Raw genomic sequence first — 25,162 nt, 5'->3', positions numbered from 1 at the left:
GTGCGATCAACTGTGGGCGCTATCGCGCATAGTAGCTACCTTAGGTACTTTACCTACCTAGGTACCTAGGTACCTATCGTAGGCTGGGTACCTGGTATTTCAGGTGCCTCATAGGAGAGCTCTCTTCTATCTCGCGGTGGTGGGAGTCTCTAGGACAGGCAAGTAAAGCCCTAGATACTGGCCTGCCGCCTAACGTGGGACGCCTTGATGGATCGAGGTACCTCCAAGATGGCCTTGTACTTTACTACTTTAGGTACCTAGGTAGGTACCTCCTCTAAGTAAATGTAGGATTTCCGTCGCCCATGCGCCCCCCCAAATCATTGGATGGGTTCGATGGAAATAAGAGCTGGCAGGTACCTAAGCTACATACGGAATCGGTGGGACGTCAGCCGATCTCCCTCCATCTTCCCTCCCCATCTTCCCCCCTCCCCTTTTGCCTCTGCGGCCACAATACAACCGGGGCTGTGGCCTACCCAAACACGCTCCCCACCAACTCGACGCGCCTGAGCGCCAGCAATTCTTGTGAGAAAAACCAACCCTCCGCCATCATCCGCTAGCCAACACCGCGCTCCCTTCCACTCCTACCCACGCCCCCCTTCCCAGCAGGCATGGTCGCATCCTATTGAATTTCTCCCATGTCCCCATCCAGATTGCCCCTTATGGACACTCCCGATAATAACGCGACCTCCTCTCCTGCTCCCGACAGTGCGCGACGAAGATCGGGACGCGTTGTGAGGGCCCCTCAGAAGTTCTCCCCCGACCTCCCCTCGGCCCAGAACGAGCATGCATCGTCCAAGCGCAAGAGAGGCCCCGACCGCGGCGAGGAAGACGCCGAGAACGAGTCCCCCGCTGAGGACGGCGAAGATGACGACGAGCTCAGCGACCCGGAAGATGACGACGACCACGTCGATGACGAGCCCGCCCCCAGATCCAAGAAGTCCAAATCCAAGCAGAGACCCCGGCCGAAGAAGCCGGCAGTCAAGCGCGCAAGGGTCAACGGCAGCGCGCCCGCAGAGCCTGCATCGGCTTCCCATGCGCCCGCCGTCAAGCTTCCGAATCGGCCCAAGAAGACCGTCAGAGTGGCCATCGTCAATTCCGACAGAGACGGCCTCTACGGTAAGCAACCCCCCCTGCTAGATTTCCAATGCGCCTCCGATTCCGAGGTTATACTGATGTCGTATTAGCCGAGGTCTTTGGTTCCGGCAATTCTTCCGATGATGTTGCCGCGCATTGGTTCCAGAGCTACCAGCAGGATGACGCCAAAGCGTTGACCGACGTGATCAACTGCGTCTTGCTTGCGGCCGGTTGCGATCAACAACTGACCGAGGATGATATCCGAGACCCTGACAATTCCGCGAACCGACTGTCGGAACTCGAGGATGCTTATCAGCAGGTGCGCGAAGCGTTCCCCTCATCCTCCCGACCTCGGGATCGCATATGCTAACTAGCTCGCCGCTAGACTAATATTTCAGACTATCCTCTTATCTCGAGGGCGAAGAGTAGCAGGAACTTCCGTGACCTCCTCGTGGGGTTCTTCGACTCTCTCGTCAGTCTGCTGCACCAGACCGAGGTCCTCTACAGCGACGAAGATCTGTTGGACAATATCCAACGATGGGTCGGCATCATGTCTTCCTCCGCTCTACGCCCGTTTCGGCATACGGCAACGACCGTCGGACTAGCCATACTTACTGGGCTAATTGAAGTCACGAAGCAGCTTGACGACCGAATCACAAAATCCAATCAGTCTTTGCAGGCCGAGTCTAACCGTCGGGGCAAAAACAAGAACCTGGTCGAGAATACGAAGAAAGCCCTCGATGTTGCGAACCGCAGCCGTGAGTTCACCGATACTAAAGTCAAGGACTTTTTCGACATTGTCTTCGTCCATCGCTACCGGGATATCGACCCTAAGATACGCGCCGAATGTATCGAAGCCCTAGGGACCTGGGTTTGCACCCTCCCGACGGTGTACATGTCTCCGGAATACCTGCGATACCTCGGGTGGCTACTGTCGGATGTCTCTGTATCTACGCGATTAGAAGTTCTGAAACAGCTGGCGAGAGTTCTAAAGCGGGATGCAGAGAAGTTGGCACACTTCATCGACCGGTTCCGACCCCGTCTTGTTGAGATGGCGACTAGGGACTCTGATATCAACGTGCGCGTTGCAGCAATTGGGGTAGTAGATATATTACGCGCCTCCGGCATGCTCGAACCCGAAGAAGTGGACTCTGTCAGTAAACTCCTCTTCGACACCGAGGTCAGGATTCGGAAGGCGGTTGCTGGTTTCTTCTCGGCTCTCGTCGAGGAGCTCATCGAGAATAAAGTAGACGAGATTGGCGGCAGCGATGCCCTGGAAGAGGTTTTCGGTGAGGAGGACGAAGACGAGTACGACTCGCTCCGTAAGGACTGGATCAATATCAAAGCTCTCGCCGAGAATCTCGCCGTTTATGACGCCCAGCTGGATGAGGAGCAGGAGGAGATCCGACATGGGCTAGATGTTGCCGCGGACGTGATCAATGCCACCGTGCCAGACTCGCGGATTGCGCTAGCGACTCAAGTGCTCTACGAGAGAATACCGCAAGTGAATAACTGGCAAATCATTGCGGGCTATCTATTGTTCGACCACTCGACCAGTTCCAAATCTAGACACAGTTTGAAGACGAACTCGATCGAGGCAGCCACCAAAAAGGCCGTCGCCCCTGAGCCACGGGAGGAAGCGATTCTACTGGATGTTCTCTCCGCCGCTGTGAAGGAGAGCCTTTCGCCATCAACCGAGCACGATAAACATAGGAAAAAGGCGGGAAAGCCCGATTCGGATGCGCAAGATGACGCCGGTCTCAAGCTAGCCGCTCTCATCCCTCTCCTCCTGAACAAGTTTGGATCGGACCCTGCCATGGCCGCCACCGTGCTCCGACTAGAGCACTTCCTAGATCTAGAGGTGTTCCAACAGCTGCGCCAGAATTCGGCCACATACGAGAAGCTTCTCGACGAAGTCACGACTCAATTTAACCGCCATGTCGACCAGGCTCTCCTCAATGAGGCGACCCGCGCATTCATCCACGCTAGGCAATACGAAGAACTCGAAGAATTGACTGATAACAAACTGGCGGTGCTATGGGATAATTCGGTCAACTCATTGCGAAGCATCGACAAAATCTGCGAACTGTCGGCCCGAGGCAACCTTGACCGCACAGCGCTCGCTGAACTTTCCAATACCCTAATGAAGATCAGCAAGCTAGTTACTATTTCTGATTGCATAGATGTCTTGGGGACGCCGGGCACGTCGATAGACTCGGACCAGCCGGCTATCAAGATTCTCGTCGGAATCGTACATCGCGGCCTTTTAAAGGAGCCAAACGAGGATCTCGATGATCCAGAGGACGAGATCGTTGGTTTTGCTATAAAGGCCTCGCAATTCTATTTTATGTGGCAAATTCGAAGATTACAGAGTATTATCGACAGCGGTGCAGATATACCCGATGCCGTTGCGGACGAGCTCGCCGTCTTGCGCAAAGACCTGGTTACGAATCTTATCCAAACCTTCTCCTCGCGAGGCTTCAACGACGACCTTCGCCTCCTAGCTGTTGGCGCCGCCTGCGATCTTTCTGCACTTTTTGTCTTCCTCCGGCCTATAGTCCAAGGTCCAGATGCCTCCAAATACGGAAAACTGCGCTCCCTCCTCGAAGAAATGCCGACAGCCTTGATTTCCCAGGAGATCATCCCCATATTTGATTCTGCAGAGCACGCGTATGCGAAGCGCGCCAAGAAACAACTTAACGAGCCGGCAGACGACGAGGATCCCTTGGATGACGAGGCGCCCCCGGAGGACGACGAGGACGATGAGCTCACGGAGCGGGAGCGCTTCGCCGCCGAGTTAAAGGCCGAGAAGATTCTATGCGAGCTCACGGGCAAGCTCGTTCTTGCCATCTTAGCCAAGACCATCGACCACACCGGGCCGGACGCCGGCAAGCTTCGCAAGCGGCTCACCCGCAACAAGGCTAAGCTCGGGAACAACTACCGGGACGTGGTCGTGTACCTAGACGAGGATCACCTCCGCGAGCTCCGCGCTGGCAAGAAGAAGTCGGCGGCGAAGGCCGGTAAGGGCAAGGAAGCTGCGAAGAGGCCGGCCCTCAGCGCGGAGCTAGTCATCGAGGACGGGGACGACGACGAGGGAGATGAAGAAGCCCCGCCGCCAGCGGAGGATCCGTTCGAGGAGGCGGAGCCCGAGGAGGGCACCGTCGAGGATCTGAGACGCCGCGAGCTTCTCGAGGACCCGGTGGAGGACGAGGACGAGGCGGAGGAGAACGGCGACGGCGGCGAACCGAAGAAGCCAGGGGCAGGAGACGGCCGCGAACACGACGACGATGACGACGACGTTATCGGGGATTAATGAGCGCGCGAGCGAACGAGACCCTATAGTGTAGAACAGAGCAGAGCAGGTGTAGAGCAGAGGCAGAGCAAATCACGAGGGGATAGGAGGGGGGGGGAAGACGACGGGGAGGGGATGTAGGCTCACGAGGTTTTTGGTTCCATTGCTGTCCTTCTCCATGTGTACCTAGTACGTATTATTCTACTGCTGAGCATCGATTGCGACCCAAAGGGAGAGAGGGGGGAGGAGAAAGGAGAGCTAGGACGAGGCTGAGAAGGGGGGGGGGGGGGGATGAATGATACGGCTACTCAATTTCCTTGTTATCGTGTTGTCCCTCAGCAGGACAAAACACATCACAAACTCACAACACCCTCCCGAGTTGACGATTAATCAATCGGTTGGATTTCTGCCCAGTTTCTCGGTTACTTTTCGCGTAGACGCCGGCCCGGAGTGGCGGTAGGTGGTTCTAGGTGTATAACAGGCACAGCAGCGTTAGCGTGTGTATATAGGCGGTGCAAGGGACAAGTGCGACGTCGAGCTCGGTAGGAGACCATACGATAGACGGCGCGATTTGGCCTTGGCCTGCGGCATAGCCCGTCCAACGTAGCAGACTCAGATGCCTGCCTGCGTGTCCCCCGGCTCTAGGAAAAGATGACTCGATCCCGCTCCCCGCCCCCCCGCTTCGTCCTAGGAGGGACAGAATACTATTACTGGCTTGTCCTTAGCTAGTCGAAGAGGAACCGGACGGTTCAGAGATTATCCCGCGACCAGGCTAACAACATCCACCGCTTAGATAGTATATACGTATAGTACCCCTCTAGAGACGTGGATTGCCACGTCGTGCTAGCTGATGGCATTATGACAACTGTGTCCCATCAAGCGCGCGTAGATGGTGACGGCGTAGATCGCCGACTCTGGAGATACTATTGAGTTAAAAAAAAAGGGGGGTGATGATAACACCGACTTTCACCCGCAGGTGTTGTCCGTCGGTAAACAGTAGTTGGGGGCGAAGAGCCACGTCACTGGCCAAGCGTAATTCTTTATTTAGGTACAGTGTCTAGTTAGTCCCGTGCGGAGCATATCTTCGTTCCGAACAAGCCGAATACTCTCTCCCACCGCTTTCCCTCGCCGGCGTTCGCCTTGCCGGGGTCAGTCTCGGGCACCCTGACGCCGTACTGGCGGATGCAGCACGTGAAGGCCCTGTTCGACACTCCGTCGTCGGTAGCGGGACGACTCCCCGATAGGCGAACAGGCGAGCTCTCTGGCGGCTGTCGGGTGGCTATTTGCAGCCGATCCCGCTTCTGGAGTTGCAACGCTTGCTGCTTGCGCTCCTCCAGGTTACCCCAGAGCACGAAGAGCTTCTCCTGCAGCCGGCTGAGGTCTTTGGGTTCGGCTCGGAGGCTAGGGCGGTAGCGGGTCAACCATCGCAGGACTGCGGCGGGAAGGGGTGTGACTTACTCTGATGCATCGAGACCCAGCAGTTGCTGCGCCTCGATATTGTCGACTACAACCCATAACTTACCACCCCCGCTCTTATATTTGGGGTCCGCCTCTTCTAGCAACAGGGCGAACCGCCATTCCCACGTCTTCGTTCGGGTGTGCGGGTGTACCGTGCCTTGATCCTCATCCTCATCCGAGTCGCTAGTGTCGTCGCATTCGGACAAGGCATCGTATTCGCTTTTCTTATGACAGCAAGCGAAGTCCTCTAGCTTGCTAGGCTGAAAGTCGACGACTCGAACATTGGCCCGGTACTTCGCACAAGTAAAGGGGGCCGTCAGTGTCACTTCTTGACTATCGATGGTCGTCGTGAATAGTGTTGGCTCGAAGATGGAAGAGACCGCTAAAACCGGCTGGTCAAGACTCTCGCATTTGACTGTGTTTATCATTAGAAGACGGAGGTAACGAAGGATAGTCTAGGTTGGCACTATACCTAGGTCGTTGAGGTTGGCCTTCTTCTGGTACTCTAGCTTCTGCTCTTCTTCCCACTTCTGCTGGATCTCGGTGCGTCTTGTTCTCCTGTTGTTCTCCGATTGACTCTCAGCCCTTCGTTTGTTGCCGTTTCCCTTACCCGCCTTCCCGCCCAGGTTCTGTTTCTGCTGCTTTTTCCTCATCTGCTCATAGTTTAGCTTCCGCTTGATAGCTGCCTTGAGTCGGTCGTCGGGCTGGTCAGTGGCGAGGATGTCAATCTGAACTCCCGAGCCATACCCGCCACGACCTTCCCGTATAAATCCCTCCAGGTTATTAGAGTTGCGCCCGAACTTGACGTGGAGGTTCCGTAGCTGCACCCAGCTCCCGGCCTTGACATGATCACGAATAAATTGAGCCTGAACGCCGAAGCAGGTGACTTGCATTGTGCGTTTCCCAAGAGGACCAGGCCAATTATTTGAAGGCGAGTTCCTCACCGTAGTATACCCGTATGGATCTCCGTCTCGAGCTTGGGAGAGGCCTGGCGGATTTAGGGAAAACTCGTAGAAGCGCTCGTTCTCGGTATAGTCTGAAACCCATAAAGTTGAAATATCTAGCTGATCAAAGGGATCTTTGACCACGTTGACGACAACATCGCTAAATTGCTGGTCACGGACATCTTTCAACATTCGAAACTTGTCTTTGAAGTTACGAGACTGGTCTATCTTCATCTCGAACGTGGCACCATCGGGTATATGGTCCTTATCCATGGAGTAGTATAGCCAGGCGACATAGTCGTGTTGATGGTCACCTGGCTCTGCCGGGGACAGGCCGTTCGGCCGCCAAGAGGTCACCAATGCCACCTTTGCTGACACCGGCGGCTTAGGAATCTTCCTCGACGAGTACACGAAAATGGCAGTGGAGGCTTTGTTCGTTAGAAGAGACACGTCGCCACGCCAGAGCTGAACCTTGGCAGACACGACCACCACGACGTCGCCGGCATCAGGCTGAGGCATGCCGGACTCCGGTCCAAATATGTTGATAACAAGTCCCACATCTTCATTCTCGATAGACTTGTCATACAAGGTGATGGCAGATTTCCAGTCTATCCCACGTTAGCTCGACGGGGCCAAAGATAAAAAAGAAACAAGAAAAAAGAGGAGGAGTATCGAGCAGGACGCATCGGCTTACCGGCCTTGTCCGTGGACATGGGAGCTCTACGGTCTTTGACTAGACCGACGACAGTAACGAATCTGTTGACGGGGACGGATTGCTCCAGTATATGCCGGATGGTCGTGTATCCAGAGGGTAACGGCCTCTGCTGATGAGAAGAGGCATTGGACTGCCGAGACATCTGCGGGAGAGCGGGTGTGATTTGGGCATACTAAGGTAGCAGGATACGGGACGTTGTAGAGCAACGACAAGAACTCTTCGTCTCCCAGTATGGTCTAAGTCGATGCATCTAGAGCCAGCTACGGACGCTAGACCTGGAAAATTCTCGGGCGGATAGGAATCGGGCTGAGATCTATCAGGCTGGTCACGATCACGCCGACATATCCAGATCGAGGGGGATGCGTTCCTCAGCGCGTTGAGAGTTCGCGACGGATGGCATGGACCAAGTCGTTGCCGGATTGGGCATATGCGTTTAAATACATATGAGTCCCGATATAAGCACGAACAGGGCGCTCTAAATGGAGCCCCGTGATTGGTTGGTTTGGGCAAGAGCACGAAACGCAACGCAACGCAACGCGGCGCGGCGCAACGGAACGCAATACAACGCAATACAACGCAACGCAAAGCAACGCAACGTACGGCAGACGAGCCGAACTTGAGCTGTCCAATTAGCTGTTTAGCATTTAGTTTTATTCTCGTAATTGATTAGCAGTTTAGGTTTAAACGTTTTGCATGCCTCATTGCCTAAGGTAGCAAAGAAATAAAAGTAAAGTATCTAAAGTAAATAGCCTCACTTAAAAAAAATCTTTCAAGTATATATAATGAGAGGCGGCCTTAATAATAGACACTTTATATACCTAACCCGGGCCAAGTTAGGTACCTAGCCTCATTATGCAGAGCCGTCCCCCTCTCTGGGAGGCGCACTGTATATACGGGTGGCGTTAATACGTCCGCTGGTACATAAATGCAACCGTCGAAGCAGGCACTGACCCTAGAAGGTACCTTCAATCGAGGTGGGCCAATTCTCCATGGTAGAAGGCAGGTAACATCTCCTGCGTAGTAGATTAGGTTAACCTCCTCCCTGCGGCCCATGGCTGCCTGAGGCAACAGAAAGGGTATATCTACCTTAGGTACCTCAGCGTCTATCTGGCTCATGTACCTGGGAGGCGGTAATTGCAGCGGGTGCTCCATGATGCACATATGCACCAGGCCGGGGTGATAGGTACCAGGCCTGTCGGGTTAGGTACCTCCTCTAACCGCGTAGGCTCTGCGTGATTCACCGTCGTGCATAATATAATCATGTGGCTCTGGCCAGACACAAGGTGGTCCGTGCTGGGAGTTGGACCCTACGATTGGCTGGGCAGGCTTCTCCGAATAAAAGTCCTGATGGAAGGTCCCCCCGCTAAGGTTGAAAGAGCGACCACCATCCATCCAAGTCTAAATTCTTCTTCTGCCTCCGGCATCATCAACACTTTCCCCCACCAGTCTCTGCCACCGGGCAACGCATCTCCTCTTCATAGTTCCCGTCTTCCTCGCCGCTCTCCCGTCTCCATCTCTGCGCTGCATTCTCCGGCATCGCGTCATCATCCTCCAGACCTGCATCTTCTTCTCTCCTCCCTGGCTCCAGGCTGGCGTTGTCTCTGCGCAAGCGTCTTGCCTCTTCCATTCGCGCCCTCCGCAAGTACCACTGTAGAGGGTGATCAAAACAAATCACCCCGCCTTGTCCCCTCTCTCTTTTCCCTTCCTCCACCAGCCACGCACGTCCTGTAGGGATACCCATCGGCAATCATGGCGGACCGGTTCATCCCCGAGCATCGCCGCAACCACTTTAAGGCCAAGAACACCTTCAAGCCCGATGAGCTCCGCCGACGCCGCGAGGAGCAGGCCGTCGAGATTCGCAAGGCGAAGCGAGAAGAGAATCTAGCCAAGAGACGTGGCATTGGCAGTGGTGACTCGCGTCCCGGCGCATCGCTGGGTGCTGCTCCCGACAGCGACGATGAATCTGCCCCGACCGAGAGCCAGGTACGTTCAATCCTCATTAACACCTACGCCACCCCCCCCTTCCCTCCCCCATTCGTGTGTGTCTCTTGAGCTCCCCGCCGTCGTCTTCGCTTCTCGCCTTTTTTTTTTTTTTACGCTTAGTCTTCTTCGTGGCGACATAGGCCCCACAGTTCCCTATTGGCTTGAGACGTAGCTTGCTCTCGCCATTCACCATGTCCACGTTCAGAGCCTTGCTTTGCCGATATGTGCTGACATAGCCGATCAAACAGCTCAACGAGGACCTCCCTCAGATGGTCCAGGGCGTCTTCTCGGACCAGATCGATCTCCAGATCCAAGCAACCACCAAATTCCGAAAACTGCTCTCCAAGGAGCGAAACCCCCCGATCGAGGAGGTTATCAAGACCGGCGTCGTCACCCGATTCGTCGAGTTCCTTCGCTCCCCCCACACTCTCGTCCAGTTCGAGGCGGCTTGGGCCCTCACCAACATCGCGTCTGGAAGTGCCACCCAGACTCAGGTGGTTATTGAGGCGGGCGCTGTACCGATTTTTGTCGAGCTGTTGGCTAGCCCTGAGCCGGATGTCCGTGAGCAAGCCGTCTGGGCTCTCGGCAACATCGCCGGCGATAGCCCGTCTTGCCGGGACTATGTATTGAGCTGCGGTGCTCTGAAGCCACTCCTTAACCTGTTGGGCGATAGTCGCAAGCTCAGCATGCTTAGAAACGCTACCTGGACTTTGAGTAACTTCTGCCGAGGCAAGACACCCCAGCCCGACTGGAATACTGTGAGTTTGTTTTTTTCTGGATCATGTTTGATGTCCGGCCCAGAATTGCCTCGCATGATCTCGTCGATTCGCTAACCTTTCCTCAGATCGCACCTGCACTTCCAGTTCTTGCCAAGCTAGTTTACTCTCTCGACGATGAGGTCCTCATCGACGCCTGCTGGGCCATTTCCTATCTATCAGATGGTTCCAACGACAAAATTCAGGCCGTCATCGAAGCCGGGATCCCCCGCCGTCTTGTGGAGCTGCTCATGCACGCATCTACCTCCGTCCAGACTCCGGCCCTGCGGTCTGTTGGCAATATCGTTACCGGTGATGATGTGCAGACACAAGTCATAATTAACTGCGGCGCCTTGTCGTGCCTGTTAGCGCTTCTAAGCTCTAACAAGGATGGCATCCGCAAGGAAGCATGCTGGACTATTTCGAACATTACAGCGGGCAATTCTCAGCAGATTCAAGCCGTCATTGACGCCAACATTATCCCTCCCCTGATCCATTTATTGTCTAACGGCGACTTGAAAACTCGTAAGGAGGCTTGCTGGGCCATTAGCAACGCTACCAGCGGTGGGCTCCAAAAGCCTGACCAGATCCGATACCTAGTTACGCAGGGTTGTATCAAACCTCTATGCGATCTTCTCGCCTGCCCCGACAACAAGATCATTCAAGTCGCCCTAGACGGCCTAGAGAATATTCTCAAGGTTGGTGAACTCGACAAGCAGACTGCTGGAGAAGACTCCCGGTCGATCAACCGTTATGCACTGTTTATCGAGGAGTGTGCCGGCATGGAGAAGATCCACGATTGCCAGACGAACGCGAACGAGGAGATTTACATGAAGTCTTACAACATCATCGAGAAGTACTTCTCTGACGAGGACGAGAACGCCGACGACGGCATGGCTGCGCACACCCAACCTAACGGCACGTTCGGGTTTGGAACCAACGGCGCGCAAGGCGGTGGTTTCAACTTCGCCAACGGTGCTGACACGATGGATATGTAGGGCGGCGCCGCCCCCGGTAAACCCCATCATCAGGCGGGATGGCTATGGCCTGCACCCGATCCTACGAAGCTCCGGGCAGGCAATCTAGTAGAATAGTCACAACACGAACCTCATGCCCAAGCCCCCATAACCCCCCCTGCTTTGCCTTACACGTAACCCAATTCCCTGCACACAAGCCCCATCGAGAATGGCGTTAATCGAGGTAGGAAGAAAGACCAAGTCAAGGTCAACCACGCGAGCAAGAATGATAGGCCATTTGGTAGCTTTAAAGCTCCAGCCTAGGAGAGAAGAAGTGGTTGTAGGGAGAGTAAAGTGTTGTATTATGTACGAGGGTCGCTAATGGTAGCTTGAAAGCTCCTACCCTCCCGAGAATGGACCTGAGATCCGCAACACGACTCGGCCCCCCGAGGTCGCCGCGGAGTTGTTGTCGGGTTAGTCGGTTGAGTCGCGGTATCTCACCGATCTGGTACAGGCCGGATACGAATAGTGCTCTTAGCACTGCCCCTCCCAAGTGGTAGAGGTAGAGATTCCCGACTCCCGCCAAGACCTGAAGGACTCAACAATGTGCCGGTCTTATCAAGTGGTAAGTACCCCTTTCAGAAGTAGTCATCAGACGGCTAGTTAGTGAGCCCGGGGCCCAAGGCATTCGTGCCGTGCAGCTCCGGCTTGCTTAAAATTGACACCATCCCGCCGACATGCCCCTGATAGCATCTTCCCGAGTGACTGACCGTCCCCCGACCGTAAATGTAATGGATGACCTCCTGGAATCCTAATCCGTCGCTGTCGGTATGCATTCCTTTCTACTTTTTAGGGGTTTACCTACCTAGGTATGTATGCACACATATAGGGGTACCCAGGTGAATATCATGTACATTCCTGCCTGGTAGTCCCCGACCTTCGCGATAAACCAAGCCTAGTGCCGTTGCTGTTTTTCTTCGGGTACGAGTGGTTATACTTAGGAAAGTCGATTTTCACCTGTCATGCAACACTCTACGGCTCAGGCCCGCGGGGCTCGCTGAAGGGCAAAATCGGACGCGGTCTTAAGATACCTACTACTGAACTCCCTTCGTTGTAGGTATAACCCTGGCCATCCTAGATAGGCGCAACAAACCCTTACCTATTGGTAAGAGATGATAGCCGGACGAGCCGTCCAGTTTTTTCTCTGCCATAGGTACCTGGTATTGCCTTGAACAGGCAGCATGCATCTGGGGCGCCTCGCGACTAGGCGGTGTCCTCCGACAACAACCGCAACAACACCGCCCAGGCCCTACCTTACCGTCACCTCGCGTCGGCAAGGTCTATTCACGCGCCAAGAGCTAGCCGATGGACTCTAAACTCCGAACCACGCTGCTAGCGGCGGTCGAGTCTATACCGGACGCGTCTCCGCAGAGGTCGCGGCCGCTTAGCTTGGGAGTCGAGTGTGTCGGCGGCGGTTCGCGGCTCGGTAAGCACCCCTCGCAATCTCCACCCGCTCCGCGCGAAGATCGTGTCAGAGCCTAGAGCGCGAGCGTGAAGCGACTCGGCGTGTTCTGGGAGCGCCCCGGCGCCGGCGGCCGCGCTGTGCCGCATCGTGGCGTCGCCGGCTGGCTGCCACCACACGTGCTGCCGCCTGGCCCCCAACGGCATATTCGGCGGAGGAGAGCGAGGCTGGCTAGGCACCTATTTGCGCGAGCGTCTACGGAACTCGCGCAAAGCCCCCAATCTCTTTCGAACCCATTTAGGCAGTGATTTAGGCAGTGGAAAAGCTTTCTACGAAAGATACGCTGGCATACTGGGCGCTCGAGCTGAGGATGAGTCAGGGTCGTGGTCACATTTTATGTGCATAGGCTGATGAAAGCACACCGAAGCTATCGGTGAGCGTTGAACTCAATCTACCATTCTCGTCCTAGGCGCAATGCCCTGATAAGTTGGAAGAGGCGGGCACGCATAGCTGCTGCTGGGTGATCCCGCTGCGACAACACGTCTCGTCTCAAGGGGGGAGGTTATTGACCAGAAAAAGACGACCCGAACCCGCCCGCGCCTCGATCGACATTTCGATCCGCTGGGACGCCTGCGGCGGCATCAACTGGGGCCTTGAGCACGCCCATCGGCATGTTGTTACTGGGCGTACGGGGCATCTGTACCGTCTCCTGGGCGGCACATCAATGTTTAGATGGTGCAAACCAAGCCGACCAGCTAGGTACTGTCTGCGAACGCACCTAGAACGAACTCGAATGCACCGAATTTAAGGGTTTTCAAAGGGAGCGATAGACTGACCGTCTACGACACTCCTTGAATTCCGAAACCCTCCCTTGACTGCGAAGCGCCGTGAGGCTTCCTCTTTACCTTCTGCTTCAAGTTGCCTGGAGGCATGCGGGACCTCGATAGCGTATTTCCTTGGCTCCTCACCAAATAGGTTCTTGAACTCCTCCTAGTTACACCAACGAATAGTTGGGGAGAGTTTCCCTTCGACTTTCGGACCTGTGCTAGGCTTTTCTCCCCCGCTAGCTGCGGATTGTGATGCGCTTGCCAGGACGGGCTTTTGGGATTCTAGACTTCTGAGTCTCCTCTAGAGACTTGATTTGTGCCAAAATGTCAACCATTGATTTTGGTACCGTGGTGACCGGCTCCGAGGGTATATCGCCCCTATCTTTCGGTGTTTGTTTACGCCCATCTGGGGCAAATCTATAATTAAAAGGGGGAAACGGGCTTTGTCGAAAGCATAGCACCTTCTCAGCCAAACTCCCTAAACCGCTAGAGAGACGGGCCAAGAAGAGACACCTCTAAGTGCACTAATCCTTAGGAACCTTTCTTCAGAAGTATCCTATATATTCCTGTTCGTCGCTGGTGCAAGAAAGATGAGATTATGGATAACTTCGTCGTTTGGTGCTGCCGGTACCACAACATCTCAGGGCGATTTTATCTATTGGAGAAACGAGGTAAAGCGTTCAGCCAATTACAGAAGGGATATCATTCTAGAACAGAAGGGATTAAAACCCGTTTCTTCGTGAGGCTTCGGAGGAAGCTCCGCCAACATGACCCCCCTGTTTACTGGAGTTCCGCGCCTCACTCGGCATCGCTGCCCAAAACCTGCAACACCATTATGCCTAACGGCTAGCATAAAGTGTAGGTAATCTCGAATCATCTGTCATGGTTATCTAGCCTGTGGACAGGCGAGTCATGTTCGAAATCCCCCTCTTCTTCCTATTGTGCTGATGGTGGAACATAAGCTATTGGAAGCCCGCTATTTCTAGACTTCCGCTAGATACCTGCAAGGAGATCAACGTCGGCCGAGGATTTGCTGGAAACCCTCCAAGTGCCCTTAGACATGGCGGAGAGAGATCTGAGGGGAGGTGTTGAGTACGTGTGGGAACATCGACTAAACTGCCTTGCAGCAAGCTGCTTGGTTGCTCAAGCATGAAAGATTTCGGGACTAGGCTTCCAGCCTTCAGCCTGATGTGCTGCTCGTAGATGGGCTTGTCGGGCATCGCCGTGTCGGCGCCCTTTCTCCTGTCTGCCATGATGGCGGCACTCGCCTCTGTACCGAAGGAAATGGGATACCACCACCTAGGTCCGCACTGAGTCCTACATTTCTTCTCCGGACAGCACAACTTTCCGGAAGACGGATCATCTGGCCCCAGGATTCTTCTCAGATCTCTCATCGCTCAACTCCTCTAGTCCTTGCCGGAAGATTGACGATATCTGATAGGCCTGTCTTTCCTCGACACTGACACCTACGTGCAGACGCCTCTGGAAGACTACGACATCGATGCTCTCTGCGATATTCTCCATGAGATTATGAGCAGATTGAGATCGATATGGCTGTACACATGATCGTCGACGAGGCCTCCGCGTTCGGAACACGGGGGGGTGGCGAGAAAGGCGAGATGGTCTAGCTGGTGGGTCGACCGCTGTCTCATTGACGATTCTCAACATTCGGGAGGCGTTCCGCCGGTGAAGCTCTTGCTCTCCAGTTCTCTAAGAAGCGTCCTCGTACGAGATGTGGTCTACGACGGGGGTCTCGTCTCGCTGGAGGCAGGCTATCTGAGAAGCACTTCCCTCTCATCGTCGGCAGTTTGGGTGTATTGGGAGGCTTGGTCCGCGTGTCCTCGATGCGTTACCTACATAGCCGAGCCGTAGCTGGGTTCCGTGTTTCCGACTAGCATTAACTCGGATGGGTTTCGAGGGAGGATGTAAATGTGGTTAGTCCTACGAGACAGTAGTTGACGGACACCCCTCAGGAGTAAAAGCTCTGATTATTTGGCAGAGGTCTTGACGATCGAGGTTAGGAATGGAGACATGGTGTCGGTGGATATAGGTATATCTAGGTAGGTCAAAATAATACAGGTAGGTATAGGTATACTCCGTACAGCTATCCTAGAGACCAGGTCCCGCTGTATCAATCAGCGTCTCAACAGCGCCTTGTTAGGTACATGCAGGCTATGGGTCAGGTACATAAAGTACCTTATGCATGCACCTACCTAGGTGGATAGGTACTCGACCGGTCACTTAGCGAGGAACCGTAGTAGGTACCTTAGGTAGGTACCTCTTATTTAGGGAGGTGCTGAACCCGAGGCGGCGTGCCTCCTATAGGTACTTGCAGGTAGGGACGTAATTCTACAGCCTACGAGCTTGAGCGACTTACGTTGTCGGAGCATCCGATTGTCATGTCTGAATACGGAACCCTCCTAGCATCGAGCCGGCAAGGTCCATCGTTCCCCCTTTTCTGACCTAGACGTCTGCTGGTCCCTCAGCATTCAGTGTATGAGCTAGAGCAATGAGGCATCTTCCGAGCCTCACACGGCTAGTTCTCCTGCCACTAGCCGCGTCGTCGTCGGGCGTCGACTATCACAAACTTCCGACTGATCCCGTATTCCCCGGCCCTTGGGACCAGTACATCAAGGCCCCGGCTAACAAATCTTTTATTACCCCCGCCCGCTTCTGGAAGGTCGAGGGAAATGTCACGACGCCAAGTGTAGGTCTCGGGCTACGCGGCCTCGAACATAGTTATGACCGTGGTGTTCTGATCGGCGAAGGCGGCTTGCTCACGGTCGAATTCGAAGAGAATATTGGCGGGAGGTAGGTCTCTTGGCGGGTATCGTTCGTGGCTGTCCGCTGATACCTTACCTCTCCCTTCTCAGAGTTTGCTTTGAGGTTGTCTCTGTGCGTGATGAGCCCATACTTAATCTCGCATACTCCGAGTCGCCCTCCTTTGCCGGCAGGCAATCCGATGCCACCAACGAGGATGAGTGGGACCTCCCCTTGCCGTTTCATCTTGGGAACCGAACCGGTCCCTTGTGCGTCGGCCCGGAGTTTAATAGAGGAGCCTTCAAATACCTCACGTTGTATATCGACGACATACCCGTCTTGGAGGCACTCGGCCGGCCAGACTCTGGCGCGGCTGCGGAGCAGGAAGTGCTGGGCCTCGGCCGCTCAAGCCCTCACGTGTCTGGGGAGAGGCAGCCGTACTCAAAGCCATCTGTAGGCATTGCCCAGATCTGGGTTAATTGCACCTCGTTTCCCTCCCAAAAGAACGGCCGAGCCTATACAGGCTACTTTTACAGCTCCAGCGACTTACTGAATAGGATCTGGTATGCCGGCGCCTACACCCTGCAGCTCTCGACCATTGATCCGTCCGAGGGCTCGGCGCTGATCCCCGTCAACCGATATATAGATCACAACATGTCACCTCCCGGATCATGGTACTCCAATTTCACAGTTGCGAAGGGCACTGTCGTGACAACTGATGGCGCCAAACGGGATCGCCTCGTCTGGCCGGGCGACATGTACATCGCCATCCCGGGGATCGCCGTGTCGTCGTATGACATGCTCGCCGTGCGAAACGCGCTGAACGTCGTCTATGAGCACCAATACGATGACGGGTCGCTTCCTTACGCTGGACCACCTCTAGGATATCGCGGTGAGTTTAGCGACACTTACCACCTACACACGCTGTTGGGGACGTATGACTACGTTCTATACTCGGGCGACATCGCCTGGCTACGCAAGCGCTGGCCAGCATACCAGAGGGCTCTCCGGGTCAGCGTCGCCAAAGTAGACAAGCGCTATAATCTCATGCACGTGTCCTCTCCGCTGGACTGGAACCGTCACGGCATGCAGGGCCACAACATAGAGGCCAGCGCAATCCTGCATATGGTGCTGACACGTTCCGTCGAGCTCGCTTCTTGGCTGTATGATAACGGCTACGACGCGCAGGCGAAAGAGGAGGAGTGGGTCCACGTCGCTCGGACTCTCGAGCTGGGCATCCGGCAGCTATACTGCGACGACACCGGGCTATACTCAGACAACCTGTCAGACCGACGCTGTTCGGCGCGGGGCCGCGTCGAGCCGCAGGACGGCAACAGCTGGGCGCTGATCGCGAAGATGCACGGAAGGGGGTCGACGGTGCCGGCGAGAGTAAGCCGCGCGCTGCGGGCGCGGTGGAACGCATTCGGCGCGCCGGCGCCCGAATTCCCCAACGTCATGTCGCCGTTCGCCTCGGCGTTTGAGCTACAGGCGCATGGGGCCGCGGGCGACGCCGATGCGGCTGTCGAACTCATGCTGCTCATGTGGGGCCATCTGCTCAACGGTGAGGGATTCACCAACAGCACCCTCGCCGAGGGCTTTCGCGTCGACGGCGACCCGCACTACCCAGCTTACCCGGTACCGAGCCGCAACAGCCATGCTCACGGCTGGGCTGCTGGGCCGACGGCCGCCCTTTTCCGAGACGTCCTTGGCGTTAGACTTCTCGGCCCCGGCGGCGAGACGTGGCGAGTCCAGCCTGCGCTGACGAAGTGGCTGGGCTGGACGAGGGGCGGGTTCGCGGTCGGCCGTGGGGATTTGGAGGTCATGCTATGGAGGGTGGTCCGCGTGGCCGAGGGTTCCGCGACGGCTACGAAGGGAGTTATCGCCGTCGTCAGGGGGCCGGAAGGGACGCGAGGACGGTTTAGCTGGGGCGGGCTTCGGGGTGACGGTGGCGACGGCAATGACTTCGTCGTAGAGATGGGAGGCGGACAAACCCGAGCATGGGTGAGGCTGGAGAGCGGGAACGGGAGCGACGAGAGGTTTGTTACCGAGGAACTCGACGTACCCGACAGAATCTGGGAATTGCGAGAAGGCGGCGAAACATGGTATAAGCAGAGGATCCCGTACGGAGCGGACGAAGCGCTCGTGTACGACGACTCGTTCCAAGCGCCTGTCATGGAGGAGAGGGGTCCTGGAGTGGTGAACTGGAAGGCGCTAACTGAAGGATATATCGATACTCGGAGTCGGTGGTGAGAGCGCATGGACTACAGATTACGAATTCAGTATGGCTATTATTCGAAGACTAGGAGCCAAATCAAGTGAATGTACTTGCCTGTTAGGACTGGCTAGCTCGTCTTACAGGCTCCGATGCTATGAACCGGAATCTAGTAGTCCGTTCCCGTGGTTTGTATTCTGGTAACAGATATGGCAAGTAGGCGAGGGTTGGGGATAGCATCCCACTTTCATTGAAGCACGATCCGGGAACGAAGCTGTACATACCGAGATTCATACAGGTCCGAAACCGCCTATCGAAAGTATACTCACTGTGCAGAAGGGCATATCGGACCAAAAACAAATTCGTGGTAGACATAGTCTCCCTGTGACGTTGCAATACGAACACACCAGGGTGCAAGCGAGGAGATTGAGGTCATCTGGGACACGCACGAGTTCAACAACCACGATCTGTGGCCTGACGACGGGTCTTAGCCGTTCGTGTATAGTATGGGAGACGGGTGAGTTCAACAGGCCCGTCCAGAGGAAAGACAGAAAAGACGGAAAAATGGAGAGATGAAAAGCAGCGTAGGTGAGTACGGGATAGAGCAGACGACGGGGGCGGCACAGCACCGGATACGGCCAGCACGGCGACTACTTGTTCGGGTGGAAGGACGAAGCAATGCTGTGCACCCTTGACCAAACCGTAGGTACCGGAGACGTACGATAGGTATTATACCAAAGAGCTCGTCGCCTCTGTCCGTTTGGCTTCCTAGCTTCCTGCGTGCGCTGCCACTCGTGTTCTCTTAAACGATCCCAGAAATGAAGGCAGGCTCGCTAATATTTCTTAGCCAGGGCTCGGACAACTTCCCGGTAACTAGACGCCTCCAGGGCTCTCCCTCTATCTCAGTTAGAGGTTAATAGGGGGGAGGCGAGTGAGGATAAATAGCGTAATAGGCCTAATATAGGGATTAGGTTAGGTAGGTAGTCAGGTACCTAAGGTTAGGTAGGTACCTAGGTATGTATAAGATTATATGTGTTCCTAGTGAATATGTATTGCGGCATTATGTCGCTAGTCAGCGTTGTGCTCCCTAGTCCTTTAGATGCATAATTCCAATACCACCCTGCACGTCATTGGGCCTTAGGAGGTAGGCAGGGGTCATCAGTTGGAACTTGCTTACTTAAGAAAGGTGGATGCTGACGTTGGTCTTTACTCATATTTCAGAAGCTGCACCAGCCACATGCTTGTGGCGGATGAGCCGGGTCCCATGAAGCTCCAACGGACGCTTTCAGCTTGTTGTCGAGCTCGATTCGTCCATCAACTTTGATCCAGTATCGAATTCCAGCATTCCGTCTCATCCCCATCCCCATCCCCATCCCCCATCTCCCATCTCCATCTCGACAATGCGTCACTGAAGTACAGCACCCAGTCCACGTCCTTGCGTGGAACAAGGCCAGCAAAATTAGAAGCCGTACCACAATTTCCGCAATCCTGACCACCGCTCACTCTCCTGCAAATGCGCCTCCCTCGACTTATTTATCAGACGTGATTTGAAGTACCACTATCCAGCTTCTAACGCGGTGGCGCCCACGCAAAGAAACCAACTATGCGGAATTATGGACTCCACAATCTCGCCAGAGCAGTCTCAACGACTCGACGCCTTCGAGAAAATTCCCATCGCGGACTTAAACCCCGACCTTTCCAACCCGGCTTCTCGAACCGTCCGTGGTGTTGTCACCATCACCTGGCCGTATAATTCCGTGCAGAAAACGTTTTCCTTCATCCTCGCTGAGCCCGACTATCGTCTGCGCCGTAACAAGGGTCAAGTTCGCATCAGTTTCAGCGGGGCCTCCGCCAAAGCCGCCGGGGATAGCGGACTAAGCAGTGGCGATGAGATACTTGTGAGCCTGGATGGCGCCGAGTGGGAGCCTGAACAGACTAGGAAACGCCAAAGCCTGCCCGGCGCTAGCATCGACTGGCATTTAAAATTTGCCGAGAAGCTGCTGCTCCAGGTAAGCAGCTCGGCTTTCGGCCATGATGATGAGATCAGTAGTAACATCCTCTCCAGGTCACCGTATCCGAGACAAGAGAAACCCAACTCATTATCGTCCGCCATAATCCGTCAATAGAGACTGCTGTGCCGCAACAGCCCGTTGAAGCATCGCCTGCTGAGACCAACCACGCTGAGGTATCGCCAGTTCTCGACCTCGAACCTCTCACGCCGCTAAGCAAACCGCGCATCGAAGAACTGAAAGATGGCGAATTCTCGTCCCCGGCGTTCATCAAGAGGGCCCGAATGTCGTACGGCTCTTTATTTGAAGACGGGTATGACATATTTGAGGAGGATGGTGGAGTGAAGGGGAGGGGTCGGAAGAGGTCAAGATTTGGCCGTGAAAGTGGTGCATGGAAATATACCAGCCAGTCTCCTAGCCCCGAGCTCGCATCGCCCCCGGGAGACGACGTCGTCTTGCCCCCGGCACCTGAAATGACAGATGAAGGGTGTCAAACTATGGAGCTCGACTTCGCCATGCCTTTATCTGCACCGCCCGCAACGCACCCTGACGAGGTACGGAAGAGCCCGAAACTAGCGATAGGGGAGGAACAGAGTGCCGCCCTTCGAGGCGACATGGTGGACCATGGCGTTCAAAGAGACCTCCACGGTGCATGGCTGATTCCAACCCCCGCGTCCCTCCCGCCATTCCTCTCTGGTCCAGCTCCTAGTACTGGCTCTGAGCTGCCTGCATTCGAACCAGGCACTGCATATGTCCACACAAACGACTTCCCAGGAGAATGGAATCCTAGGCCAGTAGATCTGCCGATCGAGGGATACGGACATAACCTACCTGTGCCACTAGAAGACTACCCTGCAAACGAATATGGGGTTGTAAGAGCGAGAACTCCTCTGCGCTCGCCACACTCACCGCACAATATTACCGTCGAGCATTCTGAACATGTGCCTGGAGGTGACCATCCTGTCGAGGAACCGCACTATCCAATTCTAGAGGCTCCCGAAAATACAGCATACCCGCCTTTAGACATTGGAGATGAAGAGCGAAATCACCAGCTTCCACACGACACACATCTCGATTACCCGCCGTCCTATTTGGGTGAGAGCCAGCACTTCTCTCATCTAGATTCCATAGTTAGCAAACAAGATACCACGGGCTCAAGGACCCTCTTGCCTGCGAAGGCAGGATCGTCATCCTGGGCAACGATTAACAACGGACCACACGTGACGTCGGAGCTGCATTCTGATCAACCCGAAAGTGCTGAGGGTAGATCTCCCGAGATTCCGGTTGTCATAAACGAGAGCGATTCAGACGGCGAGGAGCCGCCTCTAGTTGCTTCAAATGAGGTGGTCATGAGTGATCGCGCCGATGGCAACTCGATCCAAGACGAAGCGGAGATTGAAAATGAAGCGGACGCCCGGTTTTCAGACGATGAGGCCGAGCATGATGAGGATGAAATAGGCGACGATTATGATATAAGAAACTACACCGGACCGGACGACGATGAGGACGACAGCCATGACGAAGATTTGCGACCACACAAGCCGGAACCTGAGTTTGACGATGGCGAAAGCTGGAGCGAGGAGGATGAAGAACAGGAAGAGTCCGATTGGGAAAGTGGGTATGAGGTGGATAATAGACTAACCAATCCTCAACCGCCGCCCAAACTCGTCCAGTCTGAACCTCAAGTCATCGACCTTATCTCTTCAGATGAGGAGAGCGAAGAGGATGAAGCTACTGCGCCTCAACCGGAACACGGAGAGGTCCCAAGTAATTCATTAGGGAGTGAACAAAAACTAATGCTGGGGCCCATGCCTGATCGAAGACTGATAATAGACGTCGGGAGTGAAAGTGACGAAGAGATGGCAGAGGAAGATGAGGAGGTACCGGGAGAAGAAGACGATGGAGACATAGAAGAAGAGGAGTTACTAGACGAATATGACGACGACGACGAAGAGGAGGAAGAACTACGAGGCGAAAATAGCGATTCCGAAGGCCAAGACGGACCTAAGTGGACGCACCCGCCCGTTGGACGAGAACCGGAAACATTCGCCGCCGAGAACGAAAACGCTCGCCTACCTCTAGAGCAGAGCAGTGTGGGAGAAGAGGTCTCGAAGGTTGAAGACCCGAGGAAAGTTTTGGTAGCGGCATCTCTACAGCAACCCAAGAGCCCGAAGAGTTCGGATGCGAACGAACTTTCTAAAGATTCGAGAAACTCGCCGGAACCCGACGAGCCTCGGTCTACCGCTACTCGCGCAGAAGATGAAGACAACACCGTAGCAGGCGAGGGAGCCGAGAAGGGAGAGGGGAACTTTGCTCCCAACTCTGCAGCGGAAGGGCTCGAGATTCTGAGCCGAATAGTTGAAGGCGAATTAAATGTTGAAGTCGCACCGCCTGTGGGGCCAACAAGCGGTGTCGATCTCGATATTACGATGCCCGAAGCCGGTGGGATCTCGGTTGACCGTGCGAAACAGCTAGAGGAGACGGTTGAAAACGACTCCCAGGATATCCAAGGGGATGAGGAGCCGATTGACATGGTCCCTACTTTCCCACATGCCACTTGGAATATACCTCCCACTATACCTGCCGAGGGCGAACGAGCACAGGTAGTTGGCCCAGCATCTCCTCCATTTACGGATTCGTTCAGATCCCAGCTCAGCGAGGGAAAAACGGAAGCAGTATTAGAAGAAACCGTCACTGCGAAACCACAGATACCATCTGCATTCGACCAACTTACACCTCAGAACACGCAGCTCCCGGGCAACGGTACAGTTGCAGATAATGTAACAAGTGCCCTAATGGATGTTGACGAGCCCGATGAAATTGACAATACAGCGGAATCTGCCGAGATCGTCCACGTACCTTCATCAACTACGGAGCAAACGCCTAGCACGGAACAGGTATCGACAGCGATTACGGCTCCCGAGCTGGCTGTAGAGAAACCCGTTGAATACGATGCGCAGCAACAGCGAACAGCTTTGGAACGTGACGTCTATGGCGTATCGAGTCCCGGCCGTGTATCGAGTCCCGACCGCGTACCTGTGTCGCCGAGCCTCAGCTTCCAAACACAGGTTGACGCTGGTGAATTCACGCAAATCAGCTTTGTCGATTCTATACCCGGCGTCGAGGTCGGGGCTGAGGCCGCGAATGAAGCCAAATCGGATTTCGAAGCCGGCGTCCCCGATGTTAGTCCGTCATTTAGGTCGCAGATGGAAATTGACGAAGAATTGCAAGCTAGCATTATTATGGAGTACGCCGACGAATCCGACGAGGGTACGGATGTAGATACAGAAAGGGATAACGAAGCCGATGGTCAACTAGAAGACCGTTCAGACGAGTCCGATGAAGAAGATGACGAGGTCGACATGGTGCCCGAGAAACAGAGTTTCGCCGCGAATCCCCCCCGTCCGGACCTCGGGCTTCGCGAAGAGCAACTCGCAGAACCTCCCCGACCGATTTCCACTGCTATACCGACCGATGTTGGTGATCAAGTACTACTTGAGGATCCGAGTATACGACTCGCTCGCGCTGCCAATGTAGCCAAGCAGACCCCCGAACAGAACGAGGTAACATCTATGGTTCATCCGGATCCGAAACTATTCCCCGTGCACGAAAGCTCGAGCCCCGGAGCAGAGGATGCGAGCGTGCGCCTGTCTAGATCGTCTCTGAGTAGGCACTCGCAGGCGGAGGAGGAAGATAGTCGGATGACGACGGCCAAGCTGAGACTGGTGCGGTATCTCCGGGACGAGTTGCCGGACTGCAGTTCTCTCAGGACGATACAGCGGCATCTACAGATGAAGCTAGAAACGATTGCGGTTGCGGTGATGCGACCGCCAGACCCCCGTCGGGCCAAGGGCGGCCCGCGCGAGTACATGATGTCCTTCACCATTACGGACCACTCGATCGGGCCCTACGAGGTGGTGGAAGTGCAGCTGTACCGGCCTCATAAAGAGCGGCTGCCGATCGTGAAGACGGGGGACGTCGTGCTCCTCCGGAACTTCACGGTGGTCGCGCTGCACAATAAGGGCTTCGGGCTCCGGACGAATGACGAGTCGAGCTGGGCCATCTTCGACTACGAGGGCGAGCCGGCGCAGATCAAAGGACCGCCGGTGGAATACGGAGAGAGAGAGACGACGTACGTGACGCATATGCGAGCGTGGTTCCACCTCTTGGACGAGAAGGCTCGGGCGAAGCTCGAAGATGCCAACAAGAAGATTGTGGAGGCCGGCGGATCTAAGTAAGGCGCGAGTTATGGGGCCGCGCCCATCGTGCTGCGGTCTGGTTTCTTTACCCTGTGTATTCTATGTATCGGCTGGCAAAGGCGCTACAAGTTTAGGTATTGCATACGCATTCCACCGGAATCTAGGGTATTATCGGCGTGGTAGCATACCAAAGCATGCACCCGCTAACGGGGCTTTGCTTTCTCTTCTGTCTTCTTCGCAAGTCTCTACTTGGGCTTCATATATATCTACGGCAAGAAGACATGCATAGCAGCTTTATGTGCTCGCAGCCCCTGCCACAGACTAGCTCGCTATGGTTCCCAGCACGGCGTTGGTATTGCGTGGTACTTGTATCGCGTGGATATGGGAGGGAGGAAGCAGGCGTGAGGATGACAGACGCTCTCGCTCGGGGAGTGTTCGCGGGCAGAAACCAGGAACCGGGTAAGCGATGTGAAACGGCACGCCTTACCGGCTGGCTGCCGGACCTTCTTCTCCGCA

General features: G+C 55.1%; 5 protein-coding genes across 5 annotated transcripts; 4 read left to right on the top strand and 1 right to left on the bottom strand.

Annotated features, from left to right (window-relative positions):
- Positions 1-475: 475 nt before the first annotated feature.
- GGS23DRAFT_570225 (STAG-domain-containing protein) lies at positions 476-4,656 on the top strand. The gene is made up of 3 exons (XM_051516500.1): positions 476-1,116; positions 1,185-1,393; positions 1,460-4,656. Exons 1-3 carry the CDS (start codon positions 636-638, stop codon positions 4,385-4,387), a joined length of 3,618 nt encoding a protein of 1,205 aa, XP_051371646.1. The 5' UTR covers positions 476-635; the 3' UTR covers positions 4,388-4,656.
- Positions 4,657-5,181: 525 nt separating this feature from the next.
- GGS23DRAFT_570222 (uncharacterized protein) lies at positions 5,182-7,870 on the bottom strand. Its single transcript, XM_051516499.1, has 4 exons — positions 7,463-7,870; positions 6,297-7,376; positions 5,825-6,239; positions 5,182-5,767 (listed from the first exon to the last, which is right to left on the bottom strand). Exons 1-4 carry the CDS (start codon positions 7,623-7,625, stop codon positions 5,428-5,430), a joined length of 1,998 nt encoding a protein of 665 aa, XP_051371645.1. The 5' UTR covers positions 7,626-7,870; the 3' UTR covers positions 5,182-5,427.
- Positions 7,871-8,805: 935 nt separating this feature from the next.
- GGS23DRAFT_570220 (ARM repeat-containing protein) lies at positions 8,806-11,913 on the top strand. The gene is made up of 3 exons (XM_051516498.1): positions 8,806-9,466; positions 9,715-10,224; positions 10,311-11,913. Exons 1-3 carry the CDS (start codon positions 9,233-9,235, stop codon positions 11,217-11,219), a joined length of 1,653 nt encoding a protein of 550 aa, XP_051371644.1. The 5' UTR covers positions 8,806-9,232; the 3' UTR covers positions 11,220-11,913.
- A 3,895-nt stretch (positions 11,914-15,808) lies between these two features.
- On the top strand, positions 15,809-18,875 carry GGS23DRAFT_570218 (Six-hairpin glycosidase-like protein). Its single transcript, XM_051516497.1, has 2 exons — positions 15,809-16,277; positions 16,340-18,875. The coding sequence occupies exons 1-2, from the start codon at positions 15,976-15,978 to the stop codon at positions 18,474-18,476; spliced, it is 2,439 nt and encodes an 812-aa protein (XP_051371643.1). The 5' UTR covers positions 15,809-15,975; the 3' UTR covers positions 18,477-18,875.
- Positions 18,876-20,051: 1,176 nt separating this feature from the next.
- On the top strand, positions 20,052-24,685 carry GGS23DRAFT_597236 (uncharacterized protein; the record flags this gene model as incomplete). The annotated part of the gene is made up of 2 exons (XM_051518594.1): positions 20,052-20,447; positions 20,504-24,685. The coding sequence occupies 2 exons, from the start codon at positions 20,052-20,054 to the stop codon at positions 24,683-24,685; spliced, it is 4,578 nt and encodes a 1,525-aa protein (XP_051371642.1).
- Between the last annotated feature and the right edge of the window lie 477 nt (positions 24,686-25,162).

This window comes from Durotheca rogersii, assembly GCF_024521655.1.
Source record: "Durotheca rogersii strain YMJ 92031201 chromosome Unknown GGS23scaffold_11, whole genome shotgun sequence".
Taxonomy (NCBI): Eukaryota; Fungi; Ascomycota; class Sordariomycetes; order Xylariales; family Xylariaceae; genus Durotheca; species Durotheca rogersii.
The sequence above is the reverse complement of the archived record's forward strand: the minus strand, read 5'-3'. Positions and strand labels throughout refer to the sequence as shown.